The 25,344-nt window shown below is 33.0% G+C and overlaps 1 protein-coding gene across 1 annotated transcript in view; it reads left to right on the top strand.

Moving 5' to 3' along the window:
• Window positions 1-17,255, top strand: part of LOC121416320 (alpha-N-acetylgalactosaminide alpha-2,6-sialyltransferase 2-like) — a 34,868-nt gene extending 17,613 nt beyond the window's left edge. The window contains exons 3-11 of the mRNA XM_041609873.1: window positions 920-1,057; window positions 1,603-1,831; window positions 2,238-2,406; window positions 3,013-3,193; window positions 6,622-6,760; window positions 7,456-7,559; window positions 8,592-8,675; window positions 13,055-13,145; window positions 15,067-17,255. Coding sequence (XP_041465807.1) covers window positions 920-1,057; window positions 1,603-1,831; window positions 2,238-2,406; window positions 3,013-3,193; window positions 6,622-6,760; window positions 7,456-7,559; window positions 8,592-8,675; window positions 13,055-13,145; window positions 15,067-15,246 — 1,315 coding nt within the window. The 3' untranslated portion in view covers window positions 15,247-17,255. The remainder of the gene's footprint in view (window positions 1-919; window positions 1,058-1,602; window positions 1,832-2,237; window positions 2,407-3,012; window positions 3,194-6,621; window positions 6,761-7,455; window positions 7,560-8,591; window positions 8,676-13,054; window positions 13,146-15,066) is intronic.
• Window positions 17,256-25,344: the final 8,089 nt, after the last annotated feature.

Consider the following 25,344-nt stretch of genomic DNA (forward strand, 5'->3'; position numbering starts at 1 on the left):
CAAGCACTTATCTTACAAATTTAGTGATTAGATATCTAAAAGTTACAGACAAAGAACATATCTTGAAAGTTTCAGCCCATTCCATGATTTGGAATAGGATTTAATTGAAAGACAAAAACACACAGATATTTTAATTTGATCGGGTGACCCGATCAAGTTAAATTTCCATATAAAATCACAAAATTTATCCTGTAAAACACATTTTCATTTCATATCCTCCACATCATAACTGCTATAGGGCATATCCATTCATATTAGCTAGCAATGAATTGGAATAGTGATAGGTGTATTTTGGTGGATTTACCAAAACTATACACAAGCTTTAAGGAGGATGAAATTGAGGGAAAAAAGTCAAACAGGTTTAACATGACGATATATACTTTATATTTTACAAATTATTCTAAATTTCTGTACATTTAATGATTTCAAATGCCATATGATTATGCTTTCAGGTCATGGGGAAAATACAAGTTTTTAAAATTCTTTGCCTGCTAATGTTTGTCTGATATTTTTATCTTTTTCTTTGAAAAAATTTGTTTATTTTTAACTGAATGTCCCTTGAACACGAATTCAATTTTCTTGAATCATTGTCAAATGAAGTACATTTAACAGTAGCTCCACTTCTGGAGGATTTGAATGATGTAAATCCATATACTGCATTACATTTACTTTCATGACAGAGGAAATTTGACAATGATTCATGAAAATTTAATTTGTGTTCGAGGGACATTCAATTTAAATAAACAAATTTTTTCAGAGAAAAAGGTAAAAATATCAGACAAACATTAGCAGGCAAAGAATCTTAAAATCTGTATTTTCTCCATGACCTGAAAGCATAATCATATGGCATTTGAAATCGCATGAAGTGACATTTTCCATTCATGTTTTTTTTTTCTTCTCTCTTTGTGAATACCATTAGGTTACAGCATGGAAAGAATTGGTTCATGGTATGTTTGGCATTGTGTGTTTTGGGTTTAATCTTTATCCTGCTCATCAATGATACAAGTATTAACATCATGCAGAGGACTGTCAGTGCACACAGTAGAAACATTGGCAGGTAAGACTACTTTCAAGTCTAGACTCATGATCGTGAGGAGCATCTCATTAACATTTTTGTCTGACAAGTTGTCAGATCTGACAACTTTCCTTGATTTTGATTGGCTAAAAGCACTGTTACTAAAACAGGACTTGTTGGATAAAACATCCAACATGTCCTTTCATGAAATGCTCTTATCTGAAGATGATGTGTGGATCGTATCTGAGTCATCCTTTTCTGGGTTTTGTCATTTTTCAGTGATGGATAATGCTATTTTATATGACGTAATTAACTTTTTGCAATGTAAATTGATTATTTCAGTAGCTTATAACAGATTTTCGGTTGCAATATTTTCACAATTTTCTATTATTCAGGGTCCTGCACTACTTGTGCCAAACCTTGTGATGTGCTTTAAAAGAATATCCAAACAAAGTTATGTTGAGATGTTTTATATTTTAGTGCCAATTTTAGCTTTTGACACAAAATGAAAGCATAATATTTGACAAATTGCAATTAAATGAAAAGTCAAGTTGTCATTAACACTTCTGTTGTTTTATAATCCCAAGATACTCCAAGGATAAGATCCTACCCATCTTATCAAACATGTTACGAGGCACAAAGACGGAGGCAGAGCTTGGAGACATGGAGAGAACCTCAGTCAATGGGTCATTCTTCAGGTCAAACTTAGATGATATCCAAGACCAAGATTACAGCCAAGCTCCAGAGTTACCCATGGCTAAGATGCTCATTGAAGAGAAAAAATATCGCCATGACGACCAGTTTGAAAAGTACATTGTGAGTCAATGATAACTTCAATATTTTGTTCAGTAGAATGGAATATGGTACTGTGAATTGTTTACTTATTTTCATGAACTATCCTTTCTCATTGAGGCTTTGTTTATTCCATTGCACTCAGCCAGCCTAATGGCTTCATGTGATAGTTAGAACACAACCCAATTTGTGTGCTGATCAGTTCATATATTACTTTTTTAGATAGAACTTTATATTAATTCATAAAGCATGCAATCAGTTATATTCTATTCTATAATTCTGTATTCTGATTTTAAAAAAGTTTTGAGTTCAACACTTCATATAATATCTGTCTTTTCAAAGAAGAAACGTCACTTTTTAAAATCAATTTTGATTTGTTTATTCGCCCCCTCCTGATGACATTGATTTCCTGTTTTCTCCTCATCTCTAGAAATGCCCTACCTCAGTGCGGAAGAAGATGTTGGATAATCCTAAGATTCGATCCAAGTTTATTCCTGATATACCAATCCTCATGTGGGATAAACACTTTAATGCCAGCGAGTATAGAAGACTTACTCAATATAAAGGAATCAATGGATGGAGAAATATAAATTATACTGGTATGTAAACCCTGCTTTTGAAAAGTGGTATCTAGTTATTTATATTTGTTTTGCTAGTTTATTATTATAATTAGTACTTGTTTTATTGAAAATTCCATTCTAAGCTATCAGGTGAGAATTCAGGGGTCAAGACATTTTTTTCTTCAAAAATGATAGTGTAGATTGCTAATTATTAGATTGTTACATTTCTCACATACAGTAATATTGATTGATTTTCATGTATGAGATTATTCATTGAATTCTTAACAAATGCCACTTTGATAGCCTTGTCTAGATACAGAACAATAACACTTCTGATGATATGAAGGCATGTGATTCTCTCTAACTCTCTCTCCTTAGTCCATCTTTCTCTCCCTCTCTTTCTATCTTGCTTTTTATTTTTGTCTTGTCTCTCCGTCATCTCTCTTTCCATCTATCTTTCTTTTGCTCTGTCTTTTTACCTGTCTTCTCTCATTTCTCTCTCTCTTCTGCCACTACTCATCTACTCATTTCCATCTACATGTATCTCTCTGAATTTGTTTCTCTTTCTTGGATTCTCTCCTTCCACCTATCTCATCTCTCTTCCTCTTCTTTCCCTAATACGTTCATAATCTTCATATCTTCCAGATGTTCGTAGCATGGTTGGACAGCTCAATTCTCCCAACAATCAGTACATGTTTGATGACAGGTTACGGAAGGTCAAAGGTCAATCAAGCGATTGCACAACATGTGCTATCATTGGCAATGGAGGCATTCTCAAGGGTTCGGGTAAAGGAGCAGAAATTGATGCTCATGATTATGTATTCAGGTAAGCGCAATCTTGTAGAATCTATGAAAACTATAATTATGCTATACATGTGTATATAGGAAAATATATTCATCCTCTGAAAAGATAGATTTCAGTCGAAATGATGGGCTTCAAATTATCAAATTTACATGTACAACAATTAAACTGATTGTATATACATGTGTCGTGTGATTCTGGTAGAAAATGAGATATGGAGAAATACATTGTAAATATAATAGACTCTATTGTATTTTGTTGGTAGATGTGCCCACATGTGAGAAATTGTGTTGGCAATTTTCAGCAGATTTTCTTGTAGTTACATCATTTCACAGATTGCTTGATTAAGAGGGAAATGAAACCAAAGTACAAATAATTAAAATGAAAAAAATAGAGAATCAGTTGCAGCAAAAAAAAGACAAATCACAAACAAAAGTTCTGCATGAATTACTAGAAGTTGTATAAAGCAGTAATCACCATACCTATGGGACTTCAAATTTGCCACATTGATGATGTTATTGTGATGACACAATACACAAAGTGACAAAAAATGTATCTTTTAAACCAAGTTCAGGAGTATATTCCAATATACTACCTGTGTATGTTCATTACAAAGTGAAGATTCTGATAGTTAGGAAATAACAAAGAGGAGAATTTTGTTTGCTTTTTTTTTTTTTTTTACTAATGTTTGATATATCTCAAACCTTCCCTAGACATTACTCCCTATCTCTTTGTTTCTGTGCAAATTGCTCCTTACTCCTGCCAAACATACTCTATTTTAACAGCTGTGCCAGTGAACATTCATGTTTAATCTGAAATTGTAGTATTTGCTCAATTCTTGAATGTCATAATCTGAAAATTGTGATTGAATGTGAACCACAGTATTTGTACTCATTATTGATTACTGATGGCGGCAGCATCAACATTGAAATGCCTAAGGTTAAGTTTTTGAAATGTCATTAGTCTGATATGGACCTAGTTCATGAAACTTAGACATAAGAATGATCAAGTATCAGTGAACATTGTGCATGAGGTTAGGTCACGTGACCAAGGTCAAATGTCATTTAGGATCAATGAACATAATATTTTGAATGGTGTTTTTTATGAAAAAAATCTATAAAATAAGATGTTTTCAAAGTTAGCACTGCTGCTATATTGAATCATGTAATGCAGGCGAAACTACCAAAGGTGCTGCACGTGTTGTCAGAATCTATAAAATAAAAATAAAAATATCCCCATTCGTACATGAGCATTCGTACAAATCACTTTAAAAAAATTATCATGGGGCATCATGGTCTACTGGTTACGACTTTTGTCTCTCAATCAGAGGGAATGGGTTCAAATCGCAGCCTCGGCGTGTTTTCCTTCAGCAAAAAATTTACCCAAGTTGTGCTGCACTCTACCCAGGTGAGGTGAATGGGTACCCAGCAGGATTAACTCCTTGAATGCACCGAGTGCTGGAAGGCTGCTTTAGCGAAAGCTGGGGTTATAATTTGGCATTTTATCATCCGCAACTGCAGCAACATTAGATCTGCGGTGTGCAAAATTCTTGTTAATACTACATGTATGGTATGTCTAGGTCACTGCATGCATTCTTTATCTTTTTTAATGGATTGACTGTATACTGTTATAATCTGCCAACCTGTGCGCTTTGAAACACCAGTATGAAGTGCCCTACAAATGTTATTATTATTATACATGTACATGCATGCATTCACATACGACTGAACAGCACAGCATGCCCACCCCCCCCCTAGACTTCAGTGGGCTGACATGTCATGAGAAGCTCTAGGCCTACATGGTGTATTATGGCATGGATAAGAAAGTGGTTCTTCAAACAAATTGAGTACATATTAAGGGGTAATTTTTTTAAATTTAATTAAAGGTATTCATATATACATGTAGTCCATCGAATCGATATTGCATCTAACATGGATTATTGGTGGATCGCTGGCAATTGAATCCATGGGTCATATTCACCCCTCCAGCCAAACTATTTCACAAGCGCTTATATTTTTATTATTTCTTTTTTTGCTGGCTCCTACACAAACATCAAGCCATTTCGCACACAAAGTGAAGCAATTTCCCCTGAAATGGGGGATTGGATTTCAAATTATTCTTACATTGTTAGGAAATTAGGTGGTGATGATTATCAAATTATGTGTATTTTCAAAACCTATTTTGATGAAATTATTGTGTTAATGGGAAAATCAAGAATTTACTTGTGGGCATACATGGAGCTAGGTTTCCTGTTCAGAGTGCAATAATACAAGAATCTATCTAGGTGCACGTTGATTGACTGCTGCTTCCATATCACAGAGGTGCTCTACGACGACTATCATGTGGCTCTAAAAATCATCCCAAATTGGGGTTGTCTTTGTTACCATTGTAGCTACTAGCATTTTGCACACGAGCCGCAAATCTAATGTCCCCATTGCGGTTGCAAAAAAAGTAAACTTTTTCACGTCATAGGCAACAAATTGTGTTGCAGGACAGTTTTTTTTTACTACAGTGCTAAAAGTCTCTTTCAAAATCAACTAGTGACATAGAAGTCTGTTTCCCTCGTTGAGCAAAAAGTGCCTATCAATAGTAACAATGTGCCTTGGAATAGATTATTTTTAGCAGTATAAATTTGTAGTGGAAAAGTTGTTTTGAATCTCTCCACATTTTTGAGGAATGCATGGATGAATTGATCACACCTGCTTTCTATAATGATATTACAGGAGTATCTAATATGAGTACCTATTAAATGTAAGCCTCTGCCAAAATCCTTGCCATAGCCCTTTCTTTGAAAGAATGCGTATTTTGCATGTAATTCAGATAGCTTCGCAGTTTTTATGCACTATGGGTAAAACTGAAAATGCAAAGTGCTGCATGCACAGCTGAGAGATTGCAAGGAATTAAAGTATGACCCTATGACCTGCATATGCACTCATAATTGGCAACATCCTTGAACCCATTTTAGGAGTTCTTAAGCATATTTTAGTACTTGATTAATATACTAATTCAAGGAGGAGAATGAGAAGGAGGATGATGATGATGAAATTTATGATGATGATGATGGTGATGATTACGATGATGATGAAGATGATGAAGTAATGATGAATTGATAAAAGAATACTGACTTTAAATGATTTTTAGATATCCATAATGACACCACGGTTGCACAATCAAGCTAAGCTTAAAGTGGCAACCCCTGCAACAGTGAAACAATTTTAATTGATATAGAAAACATAACTTGGTTCATTATTTTTCCAGCCCCGTTATTAAAGATGCTTTTTTTCCTTCAAATATCTCTTTGATACAAAAATGTTTTGTTATATTCTCTGTTGTATTTTCTTTGTTGATTCAATCATTTGTTCGTGAAAAAATTGCAGAAATCGATAATTGAAGAGAAATGAAATAATATTTACAATTTTTTGTGCTTGTTTCATTTCACTTTTTCATTATAGAGTTAATGCAGCAGTGACAAAAGGGTTTGAGAATGATGTAGGTAAGAAGACATCCTTTTATTGTTTTACCATGGTCACACTCCACAACACATTGGCACTGAGACACAGGACAGGATTTGAAATACCAAAAGGAGATGAGGTAAGCAATAGGGATGGAAAGGGAAAGAGGGAAAGGGGATATAGAAAGAGAGGTATGATGAATGAGGAGGAAGGGGCGAGGATGAGAGACTTACGAAGAAGAAAGATGAGAGCATACCAGTTGTCATACTTCCACCCACCATAGTTGCTTGCTACATGTACATGTAGTTGCATTATGTTTGCAGGTTGTGTATCTGTCCCTCGCATCTCATTTCTGTTCTCTTGATACTTTTAATAAAGAATTGTTTAAAGGGATTATGGATCAACTTCAAACTTTCTCTAAGCTCTGAATGCATTTAGGAGTGACAATCATCTTTTTGGAGTACCAAGGTCAAATGTCACAGTGGTCACTACATCTTGTGCTATGACCAAAGAAATGTTCAACATTGGGAGTCCTTGGCTTATTCATTGTGCATCTTGGAAAGGATGATAATCTTATTTGATTTGGGGGTCATGAGGTCAAAGTTGAAAGATTACAAAGGTCATTTTATGCAATGAAATAATCTCTTTCTTGTGGTAAACTAAAGAACTATTTGAGGGATCAACTTAAAATATAGTATTTTGGAGGGTTAGCAATCATTTGGGTGCTCAAAGTAACAATGCCCATATAGAAGGCATAAATTTCTATTGCTCACAGAATTCATCTCGTTTTGTTTGTTGTTCAGTATATTTTCAAATCTTGTTATCATTCCATAGAATCTTCGTTACCTATTCTTTGCTGATTCTGACTGGACGTATACCTTTCTATCGGCTGCATTGTCTGGAAAACCTTTACCAAAAAGCACAGGCAAATACCATAGGTAAGCTTCTTATGCCAGGGATTTTCTTCTCATATTTTGAATTCATTTTTGCCAGAAGATTTTTAAAATATGACTGACTTTGAATGTTCAAGTAAATATTTTCACATAATAGAAAATCATGTACACTTTTTGGAATTTTAGTGCCTTGTTGTGCCAACTTTCTTTGATTTATACCTTGAAGGTGTAACATTCTAACAGTTTGGCAGCCCTGGGGCATCGGGCCTTTAGTTGTGCTTAGCTTTCACCATGTAACACAGTAATTGAATATAAAAGAAAAAGTATGTTATTTTTAACCCTTACTAGGATGTGGGAGTCTCCCCCCCGACATTTCAAGAAATGTATTTGCAATGTTTGCGACACTATTTTCTTTTGCCGCAACTTTTAAGACCAATTTTTGGATGCCTTGGCACGCGGTTCTGAAGATATGCATAATTTTGTATGTACGTGCAGGACCAAAAATTGCCCCAAAACAGGATATGTTGTGTATAAAATGATAAAATGTATGAATATATTTGCTATCACTGATTTTATGCTATTCATGATCGCATATTTGTCACTGACAAATTTCATTTTAAAAAAAGTGAAAAAAATTACTTCTGCTGAGAATACCTTAAAGGGTTTCTACACAAAAAGTAGCACATTCAAAACCACAGTTAGGGGGTTAGAATAAAAAAGTATATTGATATGCATGTTCATAAAATAAATGACAATTTTGAAGATTAGTTAAATGGCAATGTGAGTGCCAATTTTCGGTGTGATTGGGTGATTTACGGCCGTGTTAGCTTGCAAATAACCCCAGCCTAGTTTATAGGGTTAAAGTGTACACAGTGATGATAATGATGATACAGGTGTTGTTAAACTACTCATGATGGCACATGGATTTATTTACTTTTGAGTAGGGACGTGAGCAAACAGCTGTGTATGTCATTTTGAGGTACAAAATCCCTCATTTGATAGCCCCAATTTAGATGTGAAAATAATTCAACATTTTACCTGAAAATAATTTTTTTTATACTATTTTTACTTTGCAAGAGGTCCTCCAGCCTTTCCTAAGCCGTTGACTGCTGATAATATCAAAGTTCTACATCCAGATTTTGAGAGATATATTAAATTAAAGTAAGTGTGTATCATTTTTCAAAATATATATATATTTATAGTTTCTGTATATCTTTGATGTGTGATTCATACATTTAGATGTTATTATGTTTATGCAAGGCTCCACATTAACTTTTTTTGGTGGTGGCCCGTTCGGGCCACCAAAACCTTCAAATATTTTTTTTTGGTGGCCCATTAGTAAAGTTTGGTGGCCCGAAAAATATAAAGAAAAACATTAAAAATGAATAAAACAAACTGAAATATTCTGCAGTCACTACCAGGTACCACTATTCTTTGTACATCTTGTATGAAAATCGTGCTTGCTGTTATTTTACTTTGCTTATTTTTTGGTAATATATAAATTGTTCTATCATTGTGAATATGAAATGATTGAAAGAGAATATTTAGAAGAATTGTATTGTTCCCAGGATGTGTGGACTTTTAATCTCCGTATAGACACACACTTATAATGATAAAGTAAATAAATAGTGCATTTATATAGCAAACTCAGATAGATTTACAAAACAATTATTCCTTTCTTCCTTTTTGATCGTAAAACCTAGATTATGCAGGCCCCAAATCCATTTTATTTTTTCATTTCCAGCATATTATAGCAGGAGAAAATCACAGAAAAATATGCTGCAGAATAGAACAATGTGTAAAAGGGGGAAATAAAAAAAAATAATTTTTAGAATAGTATAATGAAAAAAAGAAAACATGAATTGTAAAAATGAATAAGTGAAATAAAACAAAAGAAAAAATGAAGAAAGAAAAAAACAAAGAACAGGGAAAAAAATGAGAAAAAAAACCAAAAGAAAATGTAAGAAAAATGAATAAGACAAAATTATCAAAAAATGGGGAAAATTATTATTTTTATTCAGTAGAAACATGTTCTTTAATCAGGCATATTCAATAGGAAGGGGTATAAATGGTTTAATCACTGTAAAAAAGAAATGAAAGAAAAAAATAAGAAAACGGCAAAAGTTATCTGGAAAAAACAGTGAGAAAATTCCTTCCCTATATTTGACAAAATGATGGAAAAAATTCACATTTCATATCAATGAAATGCCTTCCCAAAGTATTTACTTCCTCAAGAGTGGTTTAAGAAGTCATTTATAAACAAGAAAGAAAGAAGCTGTCTATTTATTTTTGGCTAGAAGAGACACAGCTTCGAAATAAACCAAATATCAACATACATACAAATGCACATGTGGGACTGTGATGTACTCACCTATGTGTTTTATGTGTATTAATGCATTTGGAAATCGGTCTTTTTGAGTCAAAAGAGAGGTCATAATTCCTCCTTTTAATGCTTGCAAATAATCAGGTTTCAGTAATATGGACTGTAGAAGGGCATTTCATTGGTGTAAAATGTGACTTTGACGTAGATTTTCAAAGTTCTGGGGAAGATTTCTTAGCAGTAACATTTTGTATCGCAGCTCCCTGAGTCTGAATAGTCTGCAAGCGCACAGCTAGCTGCAGTGGTTTCATGCATGCGCTGCAAAGCTCAGTCAGACAGCCGGCACGGCCGGCTGAATAATAGTAATACTGTCATGACTATGCACTCTTTGTGTGTGTGTATTTGTGTGTAGATTAACAAAAAAGGCGCATGACGAATTGACTTGCAATTTGAAGTGTAGAAAGTTGATAAATGCATGCAAATTCGGGAGAAAAATTGCGCTACTTTGAAAATTATTGGTTGCCCGATTCGGGCCACCAAAACTTAACATTTTTTCTAGAATGGTTGCCCGAGATGAATTTTTGGTGGCCCGGGCCTTGGTTTATGTTATATTATATGTTATATTAATCAAGCATTCTTATTTCTATTATTTGATTATATAATTAAAAATGTTTCTGTAAATCAAACTAATTAAGTCATAGCTGTCTAAAATTTCCTCCAGTTTTTAGCTCAGTATCATTTAAGGACAAGTCCACCCCAACAAAAAGTTGATTTGAATAAAAAGAGAAAAACTCAACAAGCATAGCACTGAAAATTTCATCAAAATCAGATGTAAAATAAAGTTATGAAATTTTAAAGTTTAACAAAACAGTTATATGCACATCTCGGTCGGTATGCAAATTAGGAGACTGATGACGTCACCCACTCACTATTTCTTTTGTGTTTTATTATTATTAAATATTCTAATTTTCCCCTCATTGTCAAGTGAAAAACAATGATTAATTTCTCCCTGAACATGTGGAATTAGCATTGTTTAATATCATATGGTTCAGTCAAGTTGGTCCTTATTTTCAAATCCGTAAAAAATGGAATATTGTATAATTCAAACAATAAAAAACAAAAGAAATAGTGAGTGATGCACATAATAGACCGACTCATGTGCAAGTCACTTAGTTGTAGATATAACTGCTTTCTGAAAAATAAGGGAAACTTTAAAATGCCATAAAATATTCTACATCTGATTTTGATGAAAATTTTCAGCATTCTGCTAGTTTGATTTTTCTCTATTTATTCAAATAAACATTTTTCTGGGGTGGACTTGACCTATTACTTTGAAAGTTTGTACAAGTTTAATTATGAAATGTAAGACAAATTGTATTTATGTCCTTATTAATTTTCAATGATTGTATATACCGCCATGAGCGTCATGCCTGACGGATATGTGCACTTTTTATTAAAAGATTCCACCAATATTGCTATTATTATTCAGGTATCCTGTTAACCACTGTAGGTAGCATAATCCCTTTAGTAATTTATTGAGGATTAAACAAGTTTATGGTCAACTTTGTATCAAAATTGAAAATAATAGAATGGAATGCCATCATACATTGATTTCAAATATGCCAGCTTGGGCTGAATGATTGTGAAACATATATGTATAGCGCATGCTAAGGAGTTCAATATACTATAATATGAGTGTCCATAGATTTCAAATTTCTCAAGTGCGTTTAAATATAAACACACATGAGAAATATTGAATGACAATTAGCATGTACGATGTGTTATATTGGAACACTTCTGACTTAAAACTGCATCAAAATATATTCAAAATTTGATACCTGAACTACAAAATGTACCGTTGCACGGCTTTAGCATGGCAAGCCATTAACAGCACAAAAGTATTTCAAGGAATATTATTTTTTACAATATTGTAAAAGCTTAAGTAAAGATAAATACCAGTTGTGGTAACAATCTCAAAATGAGCTAGAACAAAATCCGATGAAATCCCCACCCAAGTGTTTGTATGCATAAATAAAAATTTGTGCCAAATAGCTGTGGAAAAAAAGTATCAATGCTGAGAAATGAGCAAAATAAGCATGGAATTCCATCAAGTGTTTGGTAGTTTTCTAATACCCTTTTTACATAGGCTAAAATTTCCTTAACCCCGTACTATAGGTGGGGCTAAATGGCAATTTAGCCCCACCTATAGTACGGGGTTTAGCTTAGCCCACTTTCTTTTTACACAGCATTTTTGCAAAGTGGGCTAACCCCACCTATAGTACGGGATTATTTGGCCCTGCAAAAAAGCAGGGTTATCCCACCAATTGCGGTGCTAAGAGCAATAGTACGGGGTTAAGATCGCATGTGTAAAACGAAAGTGGGCTAAGCTTAACCCCGTACTATAGGTGGGGCTAAATGGCAATTTGGCCCCACCTATAGTACGGGGTTAAGGAAATTGTAGCGTGTGTAAAAAGTGTACGAGTGAAGTACTTGTACTACGAAAGATCGACAAAAACCACTAGTCCGGGGTTAGCGAGTTTCGTGTGTGAAAAGCAAGCATTCCTTATCCGGGGTTAGCAATAACAATTTGGCATGTGTGAAAAGGAAAAAAAAATAGTACGGGGTTAAGGATAGTACAGGGTTAGCGATAGTCCGGGGTTAAGAAAATCCTGTGTAAAAAGGGCATAAAAAATATTACTACACCATCCCACATATGCCTTTTTGTGTTAGTAATCATCAATTCATGATTTTACAAAGATAAGTTCAATGTACCATATCTAGATCTATGATGATATGGTGGCATTCAACCTTGATTTTTAAAAGCTTTCTTGTGAAATCATTGTTTGCTGCAACTACATGTACTTTCTTTTACCTTTAATATTATCTGCCTTGAAATGCTCTAAATCTTATAGGTAAGGTCATAAAACCCAGATGTTATCCCAATTACCCCCAATTCAATTCACCTGCTACAGCTATACTTGGGAAGGGACCATAATAATATCTCATTTCCCTCATTTATTGCACCTGTTGCACATAGCTAGCTGAAGAAAAAATAGTATGTTAACAGTTTCTGACAGTGATTGAAAATAATTTGTTTGTAAATATATGTACATCACCGCATTTTTATAATGTGATTTTGCTCATATAGGATAAAGAAAGTGTTATCTGTAAGTTTTCATTAGTTTAATTTCTTTAAATTAATTATTGTTATTTGTTTTAGTTGGGTTAATTCATCAGCGCAACATAAAGACGTCCATCGCCCCACTACAGGTGCAATCATGCTATTAGCAGCCTTACATACATGTGATCAGGTAATCTCAATATCATCTTCAAGTGTTTCAGTGATTACTGGTTTACATATCAAATTTGATAGTCCATTGGAAATTATGAAGTGCCACGTGTGAGTTCCTTATGTGAAAAGTTAAAATGCTATACAGTAGTACATGGATTTATTATCAGTTAATTGATCAAGCACAGCAATATAATGTGATGTCATCTCTCTCTCATTTGTTTTATGAGGTGATACCAGATTTCTGATATTTTTGGTGGTGGAAAGTATGATATTTCTAAATTATATTTTTCATGTATGTTTTGAAAAGTTTCCTCAAATTTGTTATCACCAACATATCGTTTATGGGTCCTGTTTCACCAAGACTCGCTACAGTATTACAATTGAACAAGTTTTCTATCAGCAAATTAATCTGAATGATTTCAAAAGCTCAAACTGTTTAAATTGCCAATTGTTATTATCACAAGGTTTATGAGATGGGCCCTGTTGGTTGTTTTAGTAAGTTTTTTTCTAAAGTTAATCCGGATCTTAACAAATGGTGCTAATATCAATTGGTCAAATTAAAGCTAACCAAAACCCAAGAAGAGAAGCAATCTTATTGGAAAGAGTGAAATGAGAGGAACAATTAAAAAAGTTTCATCAAAATCGGTTATTTATCAAATAAGCAAGTTATGGGAATTTGAAAACTCTTGTACTTTCTATGGGCATCTTCAAATTTGCAAACGTGCTTCAAAATGGCTGATTTTGTGGACAACTTTCCATTTGTTTTGTACACAAATTTTCAGATTTTCCTCATCTTTCAAATTGCATCTTGCCTCCTTCTGAGCACAGTCATGGGAAAATATAATCCACACCATATATGTCAACATCAGGAGGAGGTAATGTGAAATATGTAAAATAAAGGGGAAAATCTGAAAATATGTGTACAAAACAAATGGAGAGTTGTCCACAAAATCAGCCATTTTGAAGCACGTTTGCCAATTTGAGGATCCACATAGCAAGTACGACAAGACTTTAATCGTCCATAACTTGCTTTTTTCATAACCAATTTTGGTGAAACTTTTTTTTAATTGTTCCTCTCATACTCTTCTTGGGTTTTAGTTAGCTTTAAAGCTAACAATAACAGAGAGTATCATGATTTTACTTTTGGCAAAATGTAGACTTTGAGGTGCATTGTATTTAAATAATGAGATAATCAACATTTTAACAATTCAGCCTATAAAAGTTAGTGTCATTAAATAGCACTTCAGATATTATTTGGATTGCCATAGTAATTTGTAAAGTCCTTTTGTAAATAGATAACAATACGTTACACTTATATAGCACTTATACTTAGTGTTTCTAAGTTCTACACATTTTAATTATTGCCATGTACATTTACAAATAGCTTTGTGCAATAACTCCTCTTGTAGATTTAGTCATTGCTATTTAAGAAAATGAGAAAATGATATTAAAATGGTAATTTATAACAAATGCTTTAGATGAGTGAATAAACAGAAGATATTAAGAAAATATCACAAAAAATAACATATCTGATTTGTATATTACACTAGCTATATTCTGTATCAAGTATTCTGTATTCATGAGGTCAATGTAATCCCATTGGTCTGTATCCTGAAATCAGGTTTAATTTTAACTCTGGTTTAAATTCATGGTTTAACTATGGAGAGCCAATAGTGGAATAAATCTCTAACAGTAGAATTTAAATGTATCAGCTCATTTTCTCTCAAATTATTCTTAACCGTTTTGGAAGGATATATGAGATAGCTTTCTTCACCATTCAGGAGCACAATTATCATAAGAAATATACAATGTAAGTGAAATTTTGACATTTTTGGCTCCCCATAATTTTAACAAAGTTAGACCATGGTCTAGGTTAAATCTGCCTTCAGAATACAGGCTTCTGACGAGATTGTCTACTTCTATTCTCTTTTATTCATCAGGTATCTATATATGGATTTGCAGGGAGCTATTCTGCCTTCAGTGAACATTACTATGATAAGACTTATTCAAAGCATGTCAATTATGCAAATCATGACAACAACGCAGAAAATAAGCTTTGGCAGTTTTTAGATGAGCAAGGAATTGTCAAGCTGTACCGGAGGTCTGCCGAAGAAGGCTAGTGAAATGGAATACAGCTTGCTCTGGTGAGAGGAATAGAGCATTGTTTTAGATGGGGAAATCCTATAGCAGTAGGAAATAATCAGAGAGGCAGATTGGTGTAAGTTTGAATGAATAAGAAAGTTATGAATTTGTATATGTTGTGATCACTCACCTATGGGTTTTGAAATGGCCGAATATATTACTATTGTGTTATGTCATAGTGGTGTAACTATTCCATTTATACATAAATGACTAAAATGCTATTTTTAAATAAAATTTTACTCATAATGATATTTTGCTTTATGGGGACCGATAGTGTGTTAATAACTGCACTGAGGGAAAAGGAGCTTGAGAGAAAACTGCAGAGCCATAATAACGCCACAATGGGAGAAGTGTCCTATCCTGTCACAACATACTCACTATAATTACACTTTGAATTTAAAGAGTCATAATAGTGATTTTATTGATCAAGTATCCATATCATTCTTATCACTTGTCCAATTTCATTCAAACTCACAGCATTCTGTTTTCTCCTTTTCTGTTTCCACACAAGTCACATTGATGCCAATGTTGGATACCCTTAAGCTAAAGCCTTCATGTTTATGTGATTTTATCACTTTGATCAGAGTGATCAAGTCCAGTGATGCCTTGAATGTAATGCTTCTTCAGGTGGGTGTTTCATAAAGCTGTGCCTAAAGTTACGGACAGCTTCAGGCACGACTGGAACGTGTTCTTAGGTCATAACTCAATTACATAAAGATATCACATAGCACAAGAAAGGATCACCAGTCGTATCTTATGAACAGCTTTATGAAACACCCACCAGATGTTTTTATCCCCTGTCAAAGTGTCCCCACAGCTTCATAGCTCTGTCATAGTTTCCTAGAATGCCTAGAGATATTGTTCTGCGATTTGATGTATGCAGAGGGCCACTGTAGTTGCATCAAGACCGTACCAACACAATGGAGGGGATCATTCTTGATCTGTTTTCACCTACAGGTACAAGACGGTCTCAACTTTCTCATCAAAGGCTGTGTTGTTTACTTTTAGAAAGGAGTATGAGCATTCTAAAGTTCCTATCATAAATGCCATTTGAATATATTGATCATGGTGTATTACTAGCTGAACGTGGAGAGAAGCAAATTTCATAAACATACAGCACAATAACTTCTTTTCAGTGCAAATATGGTTTGTTTTTAGACAATCACAGAATTACTATATCAATGTAGATTTTAACTCTTGTGTTTTAACCATATATACAGTACACTTATCTAAAAAATCAATTGATGAAATAAAAATGACTACTGACAATGATAAGAATGGAAGTGATTATAACAATCATGATTATAAATGTAATATAATTGTTTGGCATTAAAGTATTCTATGCGTCACCAAAGTCTGCAATAGGGGTTAATGTTGTGCCAGTCATATGAATAACGAATGTATGCTATTGAATCATCTAGTTGTATGACATTAAAATATGCTGTAAACTTGTCGCTAGAAATTGAAATAGGGGATGTTATTATTGGTTAATTAATAGTGTTTTTTTTCTGTACCCACTGGAGGTAAAGACAAGATTGATGCATCAAAGTGCCATGTCGTTTACCTGCAAGATTCTCCTGTGTCATAATCACACAATACAGCAGATGTCTTGAATAGTGATGACTAATGTACATGGAATCCTCTATATGGTCAGTATTTGAATTGGGATTGGTATTAGTCTGGTATTTTCCCCCTCATATTGGACACCTATTTTACTTGAGTTTAGATGTATCACAACTTTCTGTTTTAGATAATGCTGCAAATCTGTTTTAATTGTAAAAATGAAGAATCTTAAATAGATGTGTACTTATAAATAAATATTGCCAAATCTATGTGAAATGTTTGGAGGAGAAATCTATCACTCACATGTATGTACTTGTCTTTCACTGATCATTCCATGTACTTTTACATTTAAGATGTAAGATATGATGTTTTAATTAGGATTTTCAATGCTGTCTACCAGTGTATAAATGTTGTCTCCATCGTATGTCATATATTTTGTTGTTGTTTGTCTGTATGTCTGTTTATTAATTAATCATAATTATGTCTCTGATTTATTGATTGATCATGAATGCATCTATTTTATGCTCATTGATGTTTGTTTACTTAAGTAGTAAAACAAATTTCCTCTGGGAGAATGATTTGATGCTTATAGCAAGGACTTTCAAGAAGTTAATATGTTTGATACCCAGTTATATTATATGTTCAATACTTGACATCACCAATGCCTAATAGTTGGATGCAAAAAGAAATTCAACCACTGCATCACCATGGTTCACTTCCTGGAACCCGTTTCATAAAGACATCTTTTGATAATAATTTGCACAATTTCAAATTAGCCAATCAGAATGAAGGATTTCTGTAGCTTTTAACTTGTTCATGCAACTTAAAGAGAAGATTACAAGAATCGTCCAAGTCTATTATGTGCCTATTCATAATGTAAGGGCTTGAGCCTTATTCAGTCGTAAGTGAAATTCCAAATCAATATTAAAATGCAAAACAGAACAAGATTTTCACTTTTTAAATTCCCAAAGATTTTAATCTACAATGTAAAAATAAAGTTACATACTTTGGTGACGTGCAATAATAATTACATTCTCCGTATTTTTGAATTGTTTTTTATTTCTTTAATGAAATACACTACATGTGAGAAACGTATCTCTTGGGCATGAGGGGGCAATGTTCGGGAGATTTAATTTTCCTAAATTTTTACATAGATATAAATAGCTGGAATTCAACAATTTAATCAAACTTCTTGAAAGTCTTTTGCAAATGTATGTAAACATTAAATCCAGGGGTGGTTTTCTGAAAATTGTCTTGAATATTCTTGTAACTCAGCAAGATAATAGCTCGCTAAGATTGTCTCAAATCGGTATTCTGAAAATTGTCTCATCTTTGTAAGGACATCCCTTATTTTATCTCTGACAAGCCCAATATTTTATCATCAATCAATCAATAAATTCTTTATATGCTCAGCAAAATTAATAGAATATTTACAAGAAAAGTTACAAGAATTTTCAGAATACGGATTGTATTGTAACTCTAAAGATTCAAGAATATTTCTCTTAAGACAATTTTCAGAATACGGCCCCAGCTTCCTATGTCTTGTTCTCCTGTACATTCCTATTGATCATTTGTATGCACTGTGAGCATATGTATTGTTTATGTAGGTATTTTAAAATGATAAAAATGTGTATGTTCCTGTTTTTTAGTTCAAATGCATCAGTCTTTGTTGAATGGGTGTTGCACTCTCTCTCTCTCTCTCTGAACCAATAAATGTAATATTTATATGATTGGTTATTTAAGACAAAGAATGTCTTCTTTGATATTATGTGTGAAAAAAGCCACTGAAACTGTTTGGAAAGCCAAGTTGATCTTATATATCTGCAATGACCATCAATATGTTCAGCATCATAAACAATTGTATATCTTTGCTTTAAATAGTAATGATCTGCAATATGATTGGTCAGTTATGGAATGTACAACCAAGCAGCATATGGCAAGTTAAATCAAAACCTAAGCTTGGTGTAGGCATGGGGATCTTCTCCCAGACTTCAAGAGAGCGGGATATGAACAATTTTTTCACAAATGAAGATCTTGTCAATTTGAATTTGACTCTCCAAACAATGTTAGGGTTGTATTATGAGCGTGCCTTTTAAATTTCAAATTGGTTATCAGTACTGGCAAGTCGGTTTACATTTTGGAGGAAGGGAAGTTGATTACCAAATCTAAATGAAAATGATTAATGTTTTGTTACATATTCTTGTCATTCAAAATGTGATAAAATGCGTTCATACATTGTGATATTTGAATGTTTATTTCTCATTTATGAAGTTAGTAAACTCTAATAACTGAGCATTAGTTTTTTCCATAAAGAATGGGGTTTGCATCCACATATATATAGGTTTGGGGTGGAGAGGTATTCCCCTTCCCCCCCAAAAAAAATACACACTTGTTTATAATTTGTAAATGTTGACAGGTGTGAATTCATTGTGTAATAGATCATGGTGTTAGATCAACTTCATACAAAAATGAAAATAATAAATTTGCAGAATGGAACCCCTTCTTTCGAATCATTTAAAAGTTTTCAATTTAGTATAATTCATTTGAGACAAAAATCATACTATAAAGCAAGTACTGAATCAAATGAAGGAATATCACTGTGAAGTTAAATATTGGCTTGAGGCTCTGAAATTTGTTCATTTTGTTCAACATTTTGTTATTTTTACTCATTATGTAGATCTTTTGAAGGATAATGAACATACTTCAAGCAGGTCTACATTAAAGTGGGGTACAAGGCTGAAAAAAAAATGAAAGGAAAAACAAACTATTGACTAATGTATCCTCAGTATCACACACAAGTGCCTACGTAGTATCACACATTGTATTAAGCATTGTTTTGTTTTAATTTGTATTTTGTTTTGGACAAAATATTGGCGCATGCCTGTTATGTACTATTAATGAATTCAATTCACATTGGTAATATTTTTTTTAATTTTCCATTCAGTTCATATTCATTTTAATAAGTGTGATTATCTTTGCCATAATTGTGTAACAGGAACAAGTAGTACTATTATAATTCATATTCGATAGTATTTTGATGATTGAAATCAGTATTGGATGACATGGTCTTAATGCTTTAAATTGATTTATTGTATTCCTGTGCTTTGTTTTTAAATTGTGTTTCTTGACTAATGTGTGCTAATGACTTAAGTATCAATTAAATAGTGATTTATCTTTTTAATCATATGAGTTCATAAGTATTGATTAAGTATTGATTTGTGCTGGTGTTATGATTAATGTGGACAAAAGGTTATCATAATTAGCATTGTCAACATAATGTTAATTAATGGTTTAATGCTTAAAGCAATTACAGAAAGCAAATGAATATCTACATGGATCTCTTTTTTCCAAAATTGAGTCATGTGGGTGAACATTTCTGATTTTATTTTATTATATTCAAAACTTCAGAGATATGTCAAAACTATTACTTTTGAAATCATTCTAAGCTTTGGAACACAAAATCCAGTCAATTCATCTTTCTTAAAAAATAAAACAATTTATGTTTTGATTGGCATACAGATGTTTGTATTGCGTTTCACTGCACACATGGCACCCGACTTTCACATCTGTCCAAATCACTTATACAGCCGATGTCACTGGTTAAACAGTGTCAGATTGCATTGCACTTAAATACGCTGACTGAATGTAAAGATGAAGAAAATCAATGGGAAAATAATATCCCCCATCTTTACTACTTAAAAGCCAAGTTTGAAGCGTATGTCAGAATTCTGTTTGTATCAGTACTGGTTTGTCTGAAAATATAGAATATTTGAACAGTACCAATATTCTAATATTAATCATAAGTATTTTATGTGTCCTTATACTAGTTCATATGAAAATAAAATTTCATGATGTATTGGCAGAGGTACTGTTGGTACACTTTGGTTTACAAATGCTTGCAATTTCATAAACTTGTTTATATTTATATTTAGGAAAGCAAATTGCAATGTAATCTTGTGTATTGAGGGGGGGGGGTACTGATAATATTAAGTCAATGTAGATTTAGAAGGTCTCAAGTATGGCCTATTTCATTAGTAGATTTTGGGACTGTTGTAAGAAAATGTTTACAATCCATTGCAATTGGCTTATTTCCAATTTATACAGTATTTTAAATGTTACCATGTATGTTCTTAATGTTATGAGAAGCAGAGAAGCAATCATGTCCAAATATACAATTAATTTTTATGATTAAGTTTGGACACAAAATTGACTTTTAATTGATTGCTTGTTTCTTTCAACACACATTAGACAATCATTTTCATTTTCCACATATTATCATGTAGGGAGAGTGCATTGTATTTGCTACGAAATTAGTATTCACAGTGATGTTCTTATATACTACTATCAAATTGTTCACATTTGAAAATGAAATTTAACTGATTCCTTCTTTTGATCTTGCCATTAAGTAGAGTTTAATTACTATGCTACGCTGGCCATTTTTTTTAATGAGAAATTGAGTTAAATTGTAGAAATCCTGAATAATGATCCAGGTGGGTGTTTCATAAAGCTGTTTGCAAGTTAAGAACGACTATTGATCCTTTCTTGTGGAAAATGGTATATTCATTGGCGATGGTTAAGCACATTAGGTTCACCAGTTGTTCTTGCAAGTCGCTCTTAACTTACGAATAGCTTTATGAAACGGCCCCCTGGATATAAAGGAGGTGGGGGGTATACGGTAAACATCCAGTCAGTATTAACTGTATGTACTCCTTTCTTTGCAAATGGGTACTGGTATTCAGTATGCCCGACAGCAGTGTGTATGTTCACGAGAGCTATCAGGCAACATGTCAAAGGTATATGCTGGGTCTTTAACAAAATTTTGCTATCAATACCTCAGTAACATATCCCCTACAGCAACCGTACGGAGAGTAAAAAAACGGCTGTTATATTCATTTCTATTCAAACCACCTGTATGTAGCTGGTACAAAAAATGTTATAATGGCTGTTTTCAAAATGTGACTGAGGTGTAAGGCACTGTATTTGTAGTTCTTCCATATTTCCCATTATTCTGTCTATGATGAAATATGAGGATTGGTAGTGAAACACTTCATGCAGGAAAGAGTTGGCTCTTAAAGTGTCTTAGCATGGTTGGACTTTAAACCCTTGGAGGAACAGGAATTGTTTATATTTAATGTATTAGGTCATGCTTCTTTGATGAAGAGTTTCAGATTGAGGGGTGGGGGGGTGTTAAATGAACTAATGTTTAATGTTCATAGGGATGACAAGTAAGGGGTATTTTTCATTGCATTTTCAAGGTAGAAAATGTTCCTGTCTCTCCATCTGTGTAGATCTACAAGTGGTCCTATCTAGCTCAATCTATTATATATATCTTAAAGTTTCACGTATTGGCTTCTGTAAGGTAACAAAATAATGCTGAAGATAATGCTTTCATTGCCAATAAAGTTTTTATTCTTTTTTAGTTTTTTGTCATCACAGCAACATCTGTCTGAGGATGCGCTCTCTGATTGATACCACACATTGTATATACTCCTGAAGAAGACGGAGGACTGTCAAAAATTTGAGTAAACAATAAAAACTTACTAAATAGGTTCATTATTGCGGATTGAAATAATCGCTAGAGGTTATTCATTTGTCTCGCAATCTACTATGGTCAACAAGGAAATTCGTGATCACTCTCGCAAAAAGTGTTCACTGGCTTTCTAGGAAATTCGTGATCACTCTCGCAAAAAGTGTTCACTAGCTTACAAGTTCACGAGCTTTCGAGAGTTGCAGCGGCACTCGAAAGCTCGTGAACTTGTAAGCTAGTGAACACTTTTTGCGAGAGTGATCACGAATTTCCTAGAAAGCCAGTGAACACTTTTTGCGAGAGTGATCACGAATTTCCTTGTTGACCATAGTAGATTGCGAGACAAATGAATACCCTCTAGCAATAAAAACTTAATTGGCAATGAAAGCATTATCTTCAGCATTATTTTGTTATTATATATATAGGTACACTTCCTTTCTCTTTAATAACAATAATAATAATATACCAAATCTATAATGTGCTTTATGCAGAAGTTTCAAAGTGCTAAAAAAGAAGAAAAAAAGAATATAAGTACAAGATAACAGAACAACAAAGAAACTGAAAGTGAAAACACCATTACAAAAAAAATGAATAGTTTGCCTAAATCATGGCCTTTTCCGGCTTGCCCATGACCCATATTTTCTTCATTCAATAATGATTGACAAATCTCTTCTTCCAAGGGTTGGTTGATAGTGTTGTGATAGTATTATTTGAATGTAATATTAATGCAGGGATGATTGTAGGCCTACAATATAAGGATTTGTGTACACCAAAGATACATGTATGATTAATAATTAATTCTGTATTGAATTTATACTGTTTGTTTTAAGATACTATGTGTGGATTATTTTACCTATTCAACATTCATATATAACTCTAAACCCTACATGAAGAAAAAAGTATGAAAATAAGACCACTTTCATATCATGTACATAAACATGTATTTAAGATTATTCTTAATATTTGTAAGATGAATTTTATTGACTATTGCCTGTGTGTGATGAATCAAAATTAAATGAAATTGTTTTTTCTGTATTTTACATGAGAACTATGCAGTGTCATTTGTTGATTCATTGAAAATTTACTTTATGTATGTGTGTTTATTACCCATTGAGTGTCTATGTGAGCCACTAGACCAAGACACGCCCACAATTGAATTTGATTTATGAATTTCCCAACTATATTTGCAAATTTCTTGAGATTTAAGTCCCACAATTGAATTTGATTTATGAATATTTCAACTATATTTGCAAATTTCAATTGACTTTTGAGATTTAAGTCTCTAAGAGTAATTTAATTTGTTTCAATCAGCCATAACTTCCTTATTCCTAAAAAAATTTCTTTCAAACTTTCACTATCATCGTCAGTGTTAGATTTCACATTCAATTCACATTTTTTTTTGTAATCATACATGACATTATCCTATTTTTTTTTATTTACAGTTACACCTATATTTGAATTGCCTTTCTATATGCCATTCATGTTCTATTCTAATGCAATTATGTATTTGTATTTATTCAATCTGTTCATTGTTGAATAACTTGTTATACACATTGTATTTGACGCATTGATTCAAATGCAAAGAAAACTAATTAGACGATTGTGACTCACATCTGAATTTCTATTAATAAGTGATATTTGCTCCACCTGTTCAAATACATATTTTCCCAGTGATTGAAATATAAACTAAAGGATGACTATAATTATCAAATTAATGGGGGGGGGGGGGGTAGAGAGGACGGGGGAGAAGAAGGAGAGAGGGGTTGATCATGATGAAAAAAAACGATTTATAAGGGATTTTCTAAAAATGATAAAGAGGGCAAAGAGAATGAAAAGCAAGGAATTTGAAATACATACTAATAGCCAATTATCATTATTATTATTACATGTATATTATATTACATTATATCATATTATATTTTATTATATTATATGCTGTACATTGTGTAATTCAAGCTATTATTTTGAACAATTTATATGCCTGTTTGCTTATCACTACTTCTGATTCACAAACTTAGCAAAGTAACCCTTAAAGGGGTACTCCGTTTTGAAAATATATCTAAATAGAGTAAAATTCCCAGAGCGAAGAGCTGAAAATCTCATCAAAGTCAGACAGCAAATAACAAAGTTATTGAATTTTAAAGTTGAGAAATATTTTGTGAAAATAGTTGCACATCATCATCAATATTCATTATTAAGATTTTTTCTTTATCTGTTCAAATCACATTGTCAGCCCGGAGCATCCCTTTAACCCTAAATAGACTGGGCTATTTCGATGCCTAAGAAGACTGATTCAGCCCCCCTTATGATCTCGGCTGTCGATCGCGACGAAAATTGGCACACGCGTTACCCATGGCATTATCTACAGAACTATAACATCAAATTCTGCAAAAATCTCATGTCTCATTAATTATGCTAATTTATGCGTAAAATCATAAGTTTGCTCTAATTAATAAAATAATGCCCCTGAAATGCTAATTTTTGTTTCACATGCTCTAGATAGGCATCTGATCAAATTGATTTAAAAAAAAAATCAAAATCACATTTATTTTCTTTATAATATGTATTCTACTGTTTTCTAAATCTCTTATGTATTTCGACTTTGTTTTTTGTTTTTTCAATGGAAATTGTCGGGGACTTTAATTTGACCATAAAAAATTTAAAAACAATTGATTTTAAGCAGTAAAAGGACAAATAATGATACATTTATGAATTTTGGCTAAGAACACTATTTGCATTGGATATGTACACAAATTCACGTTTTTGAGTAATTTTGGGTCTGCATGCACTTACTAAATGTTGCATAATTTTGGAACCGCGTACCCAGGGGCCACAATTTTGGTCTCAAAAGTTGCGCGAGACTTGAAAGTAAAAAGTCAGCGAGCCACACGGTCAAAAAATTTTGCGCGGCAGATTTATCGCGAAAAATGTCGAGGGGGGGGCTGAATCAGCCCCCCCCCAGTCTTTTTAGGGTTAATAAGCAATT

This window comes from Lytechinus variegatus, chromosome 5 (genome assembly GCF_018143015.1).
Source record: "Lytechinus variegatus isolate NC3 chromosome 5, Lvar_3.0, whole genome shotgun sequence".
Taxonomy (NCBI): domain Eukaryota; kingdom Metazoa; phylum Echinodermata; class Echinoidea; order Temnopleuroida; family Toxopneustidae; genus Lytechinus; species Lytechinus variegatus.